General features: G+C 40.3%; 2 protein-coding genes across 3 annotated transcripts in view; both read right to left on the reverse strand.

Annotated features, from left to right (window-relative positions):
* The window catches only part of prrc1 (proline-rich coiled-coil 1), a 34720-nt gene extending 33014 nt beyond the window's left edge, over positions 1 to 1706 (reverse strand). Inside the window, 2 exon segments of the mRNA XM_064943421.1 lie at positions 324 to 436; positions 1384 to 1706. Coding sequence (XP_064799493.1) covers positions 324 to 420 — 97 coding nt within the window. The 5' untranslated portion in view covers positions 421 to 436; positions 1384 to 1706.
* Positions 1707 to 6990: 5284 nt separating this feature from the next.
* Positions 6991 to 13745, reverse strand: part of megf10 (multiple EGF-like-domains 10) — a 114617-nt gene continuing 107862 nt past the window's right edge. For both annotated transcript variants that reach the window (XM_064943422.1, XM_064943423.1), the window contains exons 17-25: positions 12818 to 12946; positions 12509 to 12637; positions 12080 to 12208; positions 11483 to 11710; positions 11030 to 11169; positions 10068 to 10191; positions 9873 to 9917; positions 9589 to 9792; positions 6991 to 9390 (exon numbers count right to left, since the gene is read on the reverse strand). In XM_064943422.1, the coding sequence (XP_064799494.1) occupies positions 9224 to 9390; positions 9589 to 9792; positions 9873 to 9917; positions 10068 to 10191; positions 11030 to 11169; positions 11483 to 11710; positions 12080 to 12208; positions 12509 to 12637; positions 12818 to 12946 (1295 nt within the window). In that variant the 3' untranslated portion in view covers positions 6991 to 9223. The remainder of the gene's footprint in view (positions 9391 to 9588; positions 9793 to 9872; positions 9918 to 10067; positions 10192 to 11029; positions 11170 to 11482; positions 11711 to 12079; positions 12209 to 12508; positions 12638 to 12817; positions 12947 to 13745) is intronic.

Raw genomic sequence — 13745 nt, forward strand, 5'->3', positions numbered from 1 at the left:
GGAAAAGTCTAGGCGGAGCTTTTGATAATAGACTACTCTGTAAAGGAGAATGAATGAGGGCAAAAAAGAAGTGGACAACTTTATGGAATGAAATACAGTCCAGAAGATTGAACAGTTTTAAGATAGAAATGGAGCATTAAAATATAAGGCTGCATTTATTGCCTTGGTTTAGGATATAGACCTAGCAGATTTGTAGTAGCAATTCCATGCTTTTGGTAGTCTACCGAACCAAAGCTGGACGTATAGCCTGCATTTTGTGCCGTTGGTGGAGGTACCAACGTAGGTTGGAAGCAGTGCATCCACTGTATCAATGAATGACTTACCCATAGTCAGGGGAGGGGGGTTGACTGCGGCTGCCATGCTAGGGGGAGGCAAAGGGGAGGCGGGTGGGGTGGTCTCTATTCCACTTTCTTCCATCATCTTCCCGGCCTTCGGTCTGCCACATCAAAGAAAGGACACATTATTAGACAACATGGCTTGAGTTCTTAGTATGAGAGGCAGTTCTTAGTTGAGGCACGTTTAATGGTCTCTACACAAGACTAAGTTGGAATGGGCAGGTGTCAGAAAACATGGAAGCTAAAGCTCCTAACTGATGGCCCCCTCTCCACTGTAACTCGTCAGTTCTCTGGATAGGTTGGTATTCTTTATTCCAATGAAACGTAGGAAGCCGATGTAAGCCTGGTAATAAGAGAACTACTGGAGAGCTAGGGATAAAGGTGAGTTCTGTATACACACACACTGAGTACAAACAGAACGTGGCACTTTCATAAAAAGCGTAACGGTACATCGTTGACATGATATTGGTAGTTGCTGTTTTTGGTCATTGTATTATTACCTACTTGTATTATTCTAGTGTTTTTTTTAAATTGTAGAAAGATAAAATAGTGACTGCCTGGCCTGTGCCAATATACAACTCTTGGCAAAATGCCGGTTGTTAGCCAACAGTCAGCTGTTGCCACGTCTTCATCATGCAGAGGCGCACGAGTGTGCATCAATGGACAGTGTGCATGCATGTGTTTTACATGAAATTGTGGAGTGTAGACTGCTGTGCCATCAATAATAGTTCGCCTTTGATGTAACGTTATAAAATAAACAAATGTAACTAGTTAACTAAAGGCAACACCTCTTTTAGTTATCACCTTGTCAACTGCAACATAACTTTATAGCTAACTAAACGCACAATTATTTTGTAACTTTTAGGTTGTCTGCGAGACCGAGGTTTTATAACTAAGTTACTGTTAGCAAACTAGAGCTAGACGTGTAAGTTAGCTAGCAAACGTTAGTTATGCTGGTTCATGCTAGCTAGACTGATTTACCGCAAGACAAAGGCATTCATGTAATGACTGACTTTTTTGCACTTGACAGAAGTACATACAATCCTACCTGAAATCTTGATATTCCAGAGAAACGAATGGGTGGAAAATCAATCACTTTCCAATGTATTGAGCCAAAAGAGAAGTAGCAAACGCACTAACTGTGGAAAGATGGCCGCGTTCTAATGACGTCAGGCATTGCCACGTATTACCAAAGTGGGATGAACAGTCGGCTCGTGTTACTAATCCAATGTTTTCCTTTTTTGTACCCTTTACTGTGTATACTTTGCTGTATTCATACTTGGGATATCACTTTTCAACAGTAAACGTTCCAAAATCGCTGAAGGAAGTAAAGTGACAGAACTATTGGTTAAAACTGTAACACCGGTTCTCTGATAGTATGGGTGAGGTATTTCACTATGGGATACGCCTCCAGGTTATTCTTCAGAAGATTTATTACACTACGCCAGCCATGATTGGCTGGACGTCGAGATGTGTGCGTCGGAGAAGGGTGTCCCGCCTACCCTATGCAGCTTCTCTGAGTCATTCAAGAATAAGCCAAATCTCTTCCTCGCTCGTCCAAGGAGGGTGTTCTGGTGAAATATCTCACTCATACAATCAGAGAACCGGGGTTACAGTCATAACCTATAGTTCTCTTTCAAGTATTTGTTTTTGTATTTCACTATGGGATATACTGACCTCCGTATTGCCAGATAAGCTTATCCTGACAACCGACTGCGCTTTTCTATATATCACACAAATAGGCATTGCAACTCAGAAGATCCTACACGTAAAACAGCATACTCCAGGGTCAGTCCATCACTCAAGGGGGTCCATCACTCAAGGACATGTGGTATTGAAAATGTATATGGTTATATTATGTAAGATCAATGGTGCAACACTAATAAAAATATCATTTCATAACAAACACGCTTTGGATTGCAGTCACTGTCCACTATTCTGAAAACACATCAGTACACTGTTGAATTGTCTCCTTTTCCTAGACCAGGTATTCCCAAACTGGATGCCGTCGGGGGTACGCCAAATAAAAATGTGATTCCCATTTTCTGGAACAAAAAATAATCTTCACATTTTCAAACATTCAATTTATATTTTCCAACAGGGCTATACATTTGGGTGAGGTTTATTTCTCACCCGAGGAGCCTCGTTTCACTGCCAAAAATCATGTCAAATACAGGTAGCCTAGTCAAATAATTAACATTCAATCACATTAACCGTGACTCTCTCGCTGGAATTCCACTAACGGTTTGTATGTAGCTAAATGTAGCTGCTGTTCATGTTGGTATCTGTACTGATGGCGCAAAAGCCATGACAGGGAGACATAGTGGAGTGGTAACGCGTGTGCAAATAGTTGCTCCCGACACCACTTGGGTACATTGCAGCATCCACCGAGAGGCTCTTGCTGCTAAGGGAATGCCTGACAGCTTGAAAGACGTTTTGGACACTACAGTGAAAATGGCCCCTGAACTCGTGTATTTTCTGCACTATGCAACGATATGGGCAGCGACCATGTAATGCTTTTACAACATACAGAAGTGCACTGATTATCAAGGGGCAAAGTATTGACACATTTTTTTGAATTGAGAGACAAGCTTAAAGTTTCTTTACTGACCATAATTTTCGCTTGTCTGACTGCTTGCATGATGACGAGTTTCTCACACGACTGGCCTATCTGGGTGATGTTTTTTATTATCTGAATGATCTGAATCTAGAATTACAGGGACTCTCCGCAACTATATTCAATGTGCAGGACTAAATTGAGGCTATGATTAAAAAGTTGGAGCTCTTCTCCGTCTGCATTAACAAGGACAACACAGGTCTTTCCATCAGTGTATGATTTTTTTTGTGTGCAAATTAATTCAAGCTTACAGACAATGTCAAATGTGATATAGCGAAGCACCTGAGTGAGTTGGATGCCCAATTACGCAGGTACGTTCCAGAAACGGATGACACAAACAACTGGATTCGTTATCCCTTTCATGCCCTGCCTCCAGTCCACTTACCAATATCTGAACAAGAGAACCTCATCGAAATTGCAACAAGCGGTTCTGTGAAAATTTAATTTAATCAGAAGCCACTGTCAGATTTCTGGATTGGGCTGCGCTCAGAGTATCCTGCCTTGGAAAATCGTGCTGTTAAGACACAGATGCCCTTTGCAAGCATGAACCTATGTGAGAGTGGATTCTCAGTCCCTCACTGGCATGAGAACTAAATACAGGCACATACTGTGTGTGGAAAATGATTTAAGACTGAGACTTTCTCCAATACAACCCAACATTGCAGAGTTATGTGCATCCTTTCAAGCACACTCTTCTCATTAACCTGTGGAAAGTTATTAACTATTTTCAATTAACAAATAAGGTTTTATATGTAAGATGGTTAAATAAAGAGCAAAATTATTGATTGTTATTATTTGTGCCCTGGTCCTATAAGAGCTCTTTGTCACTTCCCACGAGTCGGGTTGTGACAAAAACTAATTCTTATGTTTAATAAATGTGTGTGTGTGGCAGGCTCACAACGATGGCAAAAAACAACATTTGAGAGTGCACTGACCCTGGTGCTAGAGGGGGTATGCAGCTGGAGGTTGAATGTTTCAAGGGGTACGGGACTATTAAAAAGTTTGGGAACCACTGCTCTAGTGGAATGAGCCCGTGGGCAGGAGACTCAAGACCCTTACTTGTGTATGCCAAAGCAATAGCCCCCACTAACCAGTGGCAGAGGCATTGTTTAGTGAGTGCCTTACCTGTGTGAGGTTTTGCCCCAGGAAACAAAACTGCAAAATTGATTCATATGTAGTTTTCCATTTTATTTTGGTAAATTAGTTGCAAGCCTGAAGATGTAAAATGCATGCACTAGCCCAGGGCCACGTTCAGTTGCCAAACATTCTTGAACGTTGCAGATAGAAATGTGATGAATAGAGCTGATGTGATTTCTTATTCTACATGTCAGAGACATGTTTGTTCTACATAGAAATAGGCTATCTGAACGTTCCAAAACGGTCTGCTCTATCTTGGGATGTCCATACTTCATTGAAGTTGACATTTATGGGGTTAAGTAAAAGTTAAGGTTAGGGTTAAGGTATGGTAGCAGTGTTGTGGTCGAGTCACTTAAACTCAAGTCCCAAGTCTCCTGTGCTTGAGTGGAGTCACTAGTCCCTATGGCTGAAATCAAGTCTAAGACCATTGAGTTACGAGTCCATCAATTTAGAACAGGTCTATATCATGCAATTGTTTCTAGTCACCACCATGGCAGTACATCGCCACTCCTTAATGAAAAATCTCACCTAACTTACTATTCATCACTACCTCACAAGTTATACTCAATACCTGTGCTTGAATAGTTACACTGAACAAAAATATAAACACAACAGGCAAAAACTTAGTTCATATAAGGTAATCAGTCAATTTAAATACATTCATTAGGCCCTAATCTATGGATTTCACATGACTGGGAATACAGATATGCATCTGTTGGTCATAGATACCGTATATTAAAAAAAAGGTAGGGGCGTGGATCAGAACTAGTCAGTATAAACCACCATTTGCCTCATGGAGCGCCACACATCTCCTTTACATACAGTTGATCAGGCTGTTGATTGTGGCCTGTGGAATGTTGTGAAACACCTCTTCAAAGGCTCTGTGAAGTTGCTGGATATTGGCTGGATAATGGAACACACTGTCATACACATCAAGCCAGAGCATCCCAAACTGCTTAAAACTTCTTATGGCTGGGGGCAGTATTGAGTAGCTTGGATGAATAAGGTGCCCAGAGTAAACTGCCTGCTACTCAAGCCCAGTTGCTAATATATGCATATTATTAGTATATTTGGATGGATAGAAAACACTCTGAAGTTTCTAAAACTGTTTAAATGATGTCTGTGAGTATAACAGAACTCATATGGCAGGCAAAAACCTGAGAAAAAATTCAACCATGAAGTGGGAAATCTGAGGTTTGTAGTTTTTCAACTCTTTGCCTATCGAATATACAGTGTCTATGGCGTCAAATTACACTTCCTAAGGCTTCCACTAGATGTCAACTGTGAAGGAGGGGGGAATTGGAGCTGAATGAGTGAGTAGTCTGGCAGAGTTCCACGAGCTGGTCACGCTCGTTCATATGAGAGTTAGCTTGAGTTCCATTGCATTTCTGAAGACAAAGGAATTCTCCAGTTGGAACATTATTGAAGATTTACGTTAAAAACATCCTAAAGATTGAATCTATACTTCGTTTGACATGTTTCTACGGACTGTAACGGAACATTTTGACTTTTCGTCTAGCCTGCGCATCATGAATTTGGATTACTGGGCTAAACGCGCAAACAAAAAGGAGGTTTTTGGGCAAAAATTATGGACTTTATCGAATAAATCAAACATTTATTGTGGAACTGGGATTCATCAAAGGTAAGTGAATATTTATAATGTTATTTCAAACTTTGTTGACTCCACAACATGGTGGATATCTGTATGGCTTGATTCGTTGTCTGAGTGCTGTACTCAGATTATTGCAGGGTTTGCTTTTTCGGTAAAGCTTCTTTGAAATCTGACACAGAGGTTGCATTAAGGAGAAGTGTATCTATAATTCCATGCATAATAGTTGTCTTTTATCAACGTTTATTATGAGTATTTCTGTAAATTGATGTTGCTCTCTGCAAAATCACCGAATGTTTTGGAACTACTAAACATAACGCACCAATGTAAACTCAGATTTTTGTATATAAATATGAACTTTATCGAACAAAACATACATGTATTGTGTAACATGAAGTCATATGAGTGTCATCTAATGAAGATCATCAAAGGTTAGTGATTAATTTTATCTCTACTTCTACTTTTTGTGACTCCTCTCTTTGGCTGGAAAAATTGTGTTTTTCTGTGACTAGGTGCAGACCTAACATAATCGTTTGGTGTGCTTTCGTCGTAAAGCCTTTTTGAAATCGCCTTTTAAATGTCTGTTCATTGTATTTACTATACAAGTCAAACTCTCAGCTACTTATTTGTAATCACCTACTGATATTTGTGTAGTTTTTATTTATTTATTGCAAACTGAATACTAAAGGTTGACTTGTCAGATACTGGCTATGGGATGCAGGAGGGAAAGTGGGAGGATAGAGGAAGATGAAATTCAAAAACAGACTACTTTTCTATAGTTAAGGGGAGAGAGAGACAAATAGCTAGACTGTTGCTTTACTATTAAACTCAATACTAATATTGTTTTCAATTTCATAAAGAAGTTTATGTTCTCAACCAGGCAAAGCAAAATAGTAACCTGGAGACTGGTGGTTACGGGGAAGTGTGTGCTATGATCAGAGGCGGCGCCGGGAACATAGCCTGCCTTGCCACAATCATCTCTTGCCCCCCCCCGTAACCTATCCAGTCCAAGTGCAAATGCAAGTCACGAGAAGGCAACTCCAAGTCAACAATGGTTGAGTCCAAGCAGAGTCACAAGTCATGAAAATCGGGACTCGGGTAGAGGTTAGGGTTAGGACCTCCCGAGGATCCCAGATAGCACTGACCGTTCCAAAACGTTGTGTCAAAGACAGTACAATATTGGGTTAGAAACTCTGTAATTGCGTCCTGTGTCCCCAGGTGATGACATCTTCATCACTTCCCACTTTTTTTGTTAGCCTATGCATCATTCATTTATGTGCCATGAACGCAGGTCACATTTTTGTCATTTTATTGAAAAGCATTTGCAAATACAGTACATGTAACCTATTAAAAAACAAAAAAGACAAAATGCAATATTGAGCATGTATAACAAGTGGTATTAAAATTAAATCCTTGTCATGAGATTTCTTTGGGGAGGAAAAATAAGTGTGAACCTTTTAGAAAAAGTCTAAGTAGAATAGGGTGATTGAAAACAAACGAGCAAAAATATGTGTATATACATTTAGATTTACACGGGTCCAATTTGTCTGAAAAAATATCAATAGCCTACATTTTCAATAACACTAATCCTGAATTGTATTGTTTTTTTAGTGACATGTTATTTATAATGCATTCTAAACAATTAATGGCATAAAAACAATATATTGTTTAAGTGACTAGAGTTTTGTCAGCCTTCAAGATACCAATGTCAAGCCACAGTCAAACTGTCATGTTGTTTCCTTGTGAAACTTGTCATTTGTAAGAGAACAGTGATTGAATTATTATGGAATTCTTTGTAATGAAAATAATTTAGTGAAATATAGTCTTATCTACAGTTTGATATTCATGCTATTCTGATTGGACCTCGAAGAACGGAGCACAGGGTGTGATATATTAATAACATACAAAAAGGAAGGCATGGTGTGTTGTTGATTTATTTTTTTACATCAACACCAAACATCACTTCTCGTTTTCAAGTGATTACAGCTATATACATCATTTTTGTACAAATACATTTCATATCTGGCTCAGAATAGTTTAAGACTTGTGGCTGTCTTTTAGGCCATTCATAATGCGTGAAAAGACATGCAGAATACACAAAGACTTCTAAATCTAATGTTGAACAAATCCAGTATTTATGGAAATATAGGCCTATACAGTATTTTCTGGAAATGTAGGCTTATACAGTATTTCATGTGAATCTTGAATTTGTCTCATTATATTGTTTTTTTGATAAGGTCTTTCATTTCATTGTGATGCAAAAGTCCAGCTTATGCATTATTACTACAAATTATTTATTATTTCTTTTTTTAAATGATACTGAGCCCTTTTAATTGCACTGCATAAAAGTTCAATTACTATTACATACTTTAACAACAGAGTACATCATATTAATTGTTTTCCTGTTCTAAATTTGATTAAAAGTCTAAACACAATTTCACAGGTAATTGCCAATGAACTCATAGTCTATCTAATTATCTAATATTGGAGATATTTAATAATCTGGAGATGTTTTAGTGGTCCTCCTTCAACATGCCTTCATAACCAGGAATAAAACCCCACTCTTTTTCACAATTGAATTGACATAATGCTGACATGGAATGTTACGGTGTTCTGCAGTCAGTTGTATGACCTTCCAGGAGGTTATAACAGGCTTTATGTAATTCTTATGAAGTTGTCATGAAAGTATTATGGCAATACATTTAAACTTGTTCTCACAACAGTAACTGACACAAAACTCTAACTGCTTATAGTAATAGACCTCAAACTGTGTGATTGAATGCTTGCCATAATTCAACTATTTGCTCATAATCCACCACTAAAAGAGCAAAAGGAACTTAAAAGACAAGTTTTACTCTGACTTACTATGGCACTTAAACCTTTGGTTACTTTAGTATTGATGTCAGACTAAAAAAAGATTAAGATTTGTCAACAACAATAACAGTTACATTGTCTAACAAACAAACAACAATGCTCAATCGTACAGTACTAATAACAAAAAACAAAGGGGGGAAAAATAAGGAAAAACTGGCTAAAATACTGGTAACTGGTTAATTAGAGGATTCCTAATACTGTTAAAGTTCACTTTCATCGTTACAATAATAAATTGAGGTTTGTTTTGTAAACTATAGATTTTAAAAGGCAGGTGATGAGTCCCCGGTGATCGAAATGATTTACTGAACACTTCATATAGGAAAATCTGTCAAAAGCTGTATATCAATATTACTCAAGCACCTCAAAATACCAAACTTTTCACAAATAACAGTCATGTCTACATTGATAAAGAAACTTGTGAATGTGACACTTGAGGCAACATAAGAGTTCCTCTCTCCGAAAAAAAAAACGTGATTAAGAATGATTATAGTGATAATAAAAAAACAAATGCAAGAAAACAATGGTGCAGCGAATGAGCATACAGTATGCCAGCAAATGAGGAGCATTCATTAGCTGAGCCATGGGTAGAGGGGGTGGGGTCCTTGTTGAGTCTCTGGAAGCACATTCGCTTGTCCGGGATTCTCTGGTAGCTCATTCGCTGTCTAGTTCCTTGTGGGGTGACGGGGGGCTGTCCCGCGTGGGCAGGAGATCATAGTGACAGGGGATGTGGCTGTTTTTTGGTAGGTCGTACGGGTCCTGGCCAAAGGGGCCGTGACCGTTGCTGTTCCCAGGTGAGTGGATGGCGTTGACAGTGGGTTCTTGAAATGCAAGCATTTTCAGATACTGTTAGCAACATAGCAATGACAGAATTTTTTTCAAACTTTGGGAATATTAATTGAATTTGTCTATCAGTATCACCCCCTCCCACATTTTCTTTAGCAGACAGGACCTTCAACGGTCATAATGGATACATATAGGTTAAAAATAAGAGAAACAAAAATCCTACTGTTCCTCACCGACTTCGTAGACGTTCTTATTTGTGGGACTGGTGTTGTTGATTTCAGCATAGGGCGAGTCTCGCCGTGCGGGTGACTTCATCTCGACGTAGCCACACTCTACTTTGGGCATCAGGAGGGGTGGGTCCTTGATGGTGGCGTAGGGATTCTCTGAGCTGTTGAGGGAGCAGGAGCTGGCGTGATAGGGCGTTCCCTTCACCAGGTCTGAGTGACAGAGAAAAAGTCAGATACGAAATTCAAACTGACCAACCTGTGTTTTATTATATACAGTAATAAGAGCCTACCTCTCAGGGATTTCCCCATGTATCGTCGGTCCACTCCGTAAGCTCCTGGTACAATAAAGAATGATATGAAAAATATATAAGTACATTATAATGATACGTACAGCATTAAAACCACTCACTTTAAAATAAGTGTGAAATATGTTTCTGTCTGTCTGTGTGTGTGTGTGTATAGTGTCCTGGTGTGTGTGATCTCACCCAGCTCGTTAAAGCAGCCCCCCTGTTTCCAGTCGGCAGGCAGGGTTCCAGTGTGGTCCGCTATGGGAAGCCTCTTCCTCTGGTCCACGTTCTTCAGGTTCACAAACAACTGGTTGTTCTTAGCCTTAAGTACATCCCAGAACACCATGGTTATGGTAATGATCCAGGCTTTTAACACATTATATGGAAATACTGATCATTATTGTTAGCTGTATGCTTTTGTTGTGGAAAAATGCTATTACCTTCATATATACAGTACCATAAGTCAGTATGCAAGTTTCAAGATGTTTTATTGTCACGTGCTGTGCAGTTTTTTATATGAAGTACAGTGAAATGCCTGTCTTACTTGCTCTTTCTCAACAATGCAGTAATACTGTATCTTATGTAGCCCTTTCCTGTAGTCAATGACCAAAAGTGATCTCTTTGGCCACATGAGTGAAATGTTATTCATCTTTTTCATAATTAATAAATATACTTCTTTTTTTTAAACAAAGAAAATACATTGTTTCTATGTCAAACAGTTTTGTTATGTTTCAGTCTTCTGTGATGTACATAAAGTGTAATATTGGGATGCAAACTCAAAATGGAATATATTTCAACTCTCTATCTGACACGGTACAGGTGTTTTCTTTTCTTAAGCCCATAACCATGTGTGTGAAGTATATACTTTTGTTTCATAGTAGATTTGTTTAAGGTACCAAGACTGTGGCCCTGATTCAGCCCACAGCAGCAAAAGGTTTTAAAGTTAGAAAAACAACTATCATCTCTATGATTCCATCAAATAACATCGAAAATCGATTATTTTTTACCTAGCGCTTTTCACACCTCATGAAAATGTAGTTCAAAAGGGAGGGTTTGTAAATGGTATACTAAGGGAATTGGCAAACTCAACACACAGCTAAATGGCAAATTTACCATCAAGCTAAGCTCTTTATCACAAGTCCATTAAAAAGGGGTCTTACCTTTCCGTAGGGTAGGTTGTTGACATGTGGGGGACTAGTGCACTGGGTCAGAGTGTGGTAACTGGGGTTAGAGAAGTAGTTGCTGTTGGGATGTCTGTTGGGATGTCTGGGTGTCTGACTCGTTTGTGGGTGCGCTGCATCTGAAATACAGAGATAGACTGCTTACTTAAGTCAGACCTAAAAACCCTTTCATCACAAGTATAGCCACATTAGAATAAATGCTAGTAAGGGGAAGTGGCTATTCATTTCTGTTGCAACTGCAGTAGGAATTTTAAAAAAAGAGGCTATTTTAAATGTATTTCCTAAACTGAGCAGGGACAAACAAATATTTTCACAGTACTGTCATAGTGATATAACTTGACCACAGGATAAAAGTATACTGAATTGAAAACATAGATAAAAGATGAGGCTATAGTACCGCCAAATCACTAGGGCAATGGTGCCTATGCTTACCGGCGATGGCGTAGTCGGCGGCGACGCGGATGGTGGGTGTGTAGGTGACAGCAGGCATAGTGGTCTCCTTGCCCTTCTGCTTCTTCCTGTACACAATGAAGAGGAGGAGAAGGAACAGCACCAACAACACCAGGATGATGATGCCCGCAATGACGCCGATCTGGTAGGAGTCCACAGGCACTGCAGCGCTAGTCAGGCTGTTGGAGTTTCCCACGATCACCACCCCAGCTATGGAAGAAGGATTAAGTTAGGTCTAGGACATATTCAATTCAACTAACTCAACTTTATTCATCCCCTCAGAAGCTATTGTTAGAGTGCAGGTGCCCTAATGCTACTTATCTTACTCTTACAGATTTTGCAAGGGGACACTAACAAGGGCCTAGTGGTAGGGGCTAAGGATCAGTTTGGTATTGGGCCAGTATATTAATATTGTTCTTTGAGCAGCAATTACATGTCTGAGTCTGATCCCAAAGGTGCCAGGTTTGAATCACGCCTCGGGACCTTGCACCACCAAATAAACGCCACATTGGTGTCAGCAGTAGGATTCAAAACCATCTTATCAGTGCCAGGTTTGTTCTAATATGTAACGGTCTTCACCTTGGTCACACCTCACCCCCTTCCAGCCGGGGTTGCAGTAGCAAGTACCCGTCATGTGGTCACAGGTGGAGTTGTTCAGACAGTCGCAAACCTGACGACAGCCGTAACCATAGGACCCAGGGGGGCATTCTGGGAGCAAGCAAGGTAATCGACAAGCATATTACAATCAATGTTACTCATTTATTCTTTAACCATGCATTACTGATGTACAACACTGTACAGGAGAACTTGTCATGCTTCTCTGAGTTGGAGTCAACATCACTACAATGCCAGTTCATTTAGGAGAATAATTTTAACATTAAGAGACAACTATTTACATTATGAGTATATTTCAATAGCATGATTTTAACCCCAGCTCTCACTCCTATCATGTGTATCCTGTGTTCTGTAGTTATTCTGATGACACATAATCCTGTGGGGTAAACTCACTTTGCTCACAGTGGCGTCCCATGAAGCCGGTCCGGCATGTACAATGGCCAGAGATGTGGTCACAGTCGGCTCCGTTCTTACATTGGCAGGTCTGGGAACAGTCCTTACCATAGAAGCCCAATGGACAGCCTGCAATGGATTCATATACTATCAGTCTTAGGTAGGTCAGCATTTGATTGAAGTGTGGTCACATACAGCCTGTTATGAAATATATTTTTTACACAGGATCTAAATACAAAGTTTTATGACAGTGTGTCATGATGAGGTGGGCGGTGCTAGTTGGGGTGTGTACTTGTGTGTGTGACTCACGTTGTGTACAGTAGAGGCCCGTCCAGCCCGGGGTACACTTGCACTCCCCGTCATAGGCACTGCAGTAGGCCCCGTTGTGACAGTTACATGTGTGGATACAGTTGGGCCCCCACTGACCAGGGGGACAAGCTGAAAGACAGGGACAACAACCACAGTATGAGCTTGGGGACTATGTTACAGTACACTAAAAGATGTTTACAGAACACACTATACAGAGTGGGGATTGAAAGCAGCAAGACTTCTGGTTTTACTTCCTCTTTATGCAGTAACTAATCTATAATTGGGCAAACCAGGGGGTGTGAACTGTCTTGCTAACCAATGACAATATTTGAGCCACTGAGCAACGAAGAACCAGGACGAATAGAAAACTCTCCTGAACCAATCTTGTGCTCATAGGGTAAGGACGAGGAATGAACCACAGAAGTATTTCTATGGGCTGAAAACCCATGTATCATGAACCAACACCAGAGGGAGCCATAGTACATCAATCCCCAGACTGTTAGCCACACTACTACACCCAATAGTGCCCTATTACAAACAGAAAATGTTCTCCCTCAGAATGTCTTCCCAGGAATTCGTCCTGGAAAGTCCATGATGTAACATTATGCTGGGCGAAAGTTATCGGGCTACACGAGAGGTCGGCCTCAATACTACTCGGCACTCAGAATGTGAAGCATGTCGCCCCACATCTGTGATGATGAGGCAGCCCATGCAGGGTATCCCAGGGCCCTTTAAGATTGTGATGAGTTAGGGGGTCATGCAGAGATCAATAGGGGTCATGAGAGTTCAAAAGGGGTCACGGAGGTCTCCTCACTTGGCAGTAACGTGAGCCAGGCCGAGGGGTTAGCAAATGTCAGCGCCTTAGATAATGGTGTCAGAGACCGGTAAATCTAATGTGGAGAGTGTCTCGCTCAAAACATGTTCAGAG

The sequence above is a fragment of the Oncorhynchus masou genome, chromosome 28, assembly GCF_036934945.1.
Source record: "Oncorhynchus masou masou isolate Uvic2021 chromosome 28, UVic_Omas_1.1, whole genome shotgun sequence".
Classification (NCBI taxonomy): Eukaryota; Metazoa; Chordata; class Actinopteri; order Salmoniformes; family Salmonidae; genus Oncorhynchus; species Oncorhynchus masou.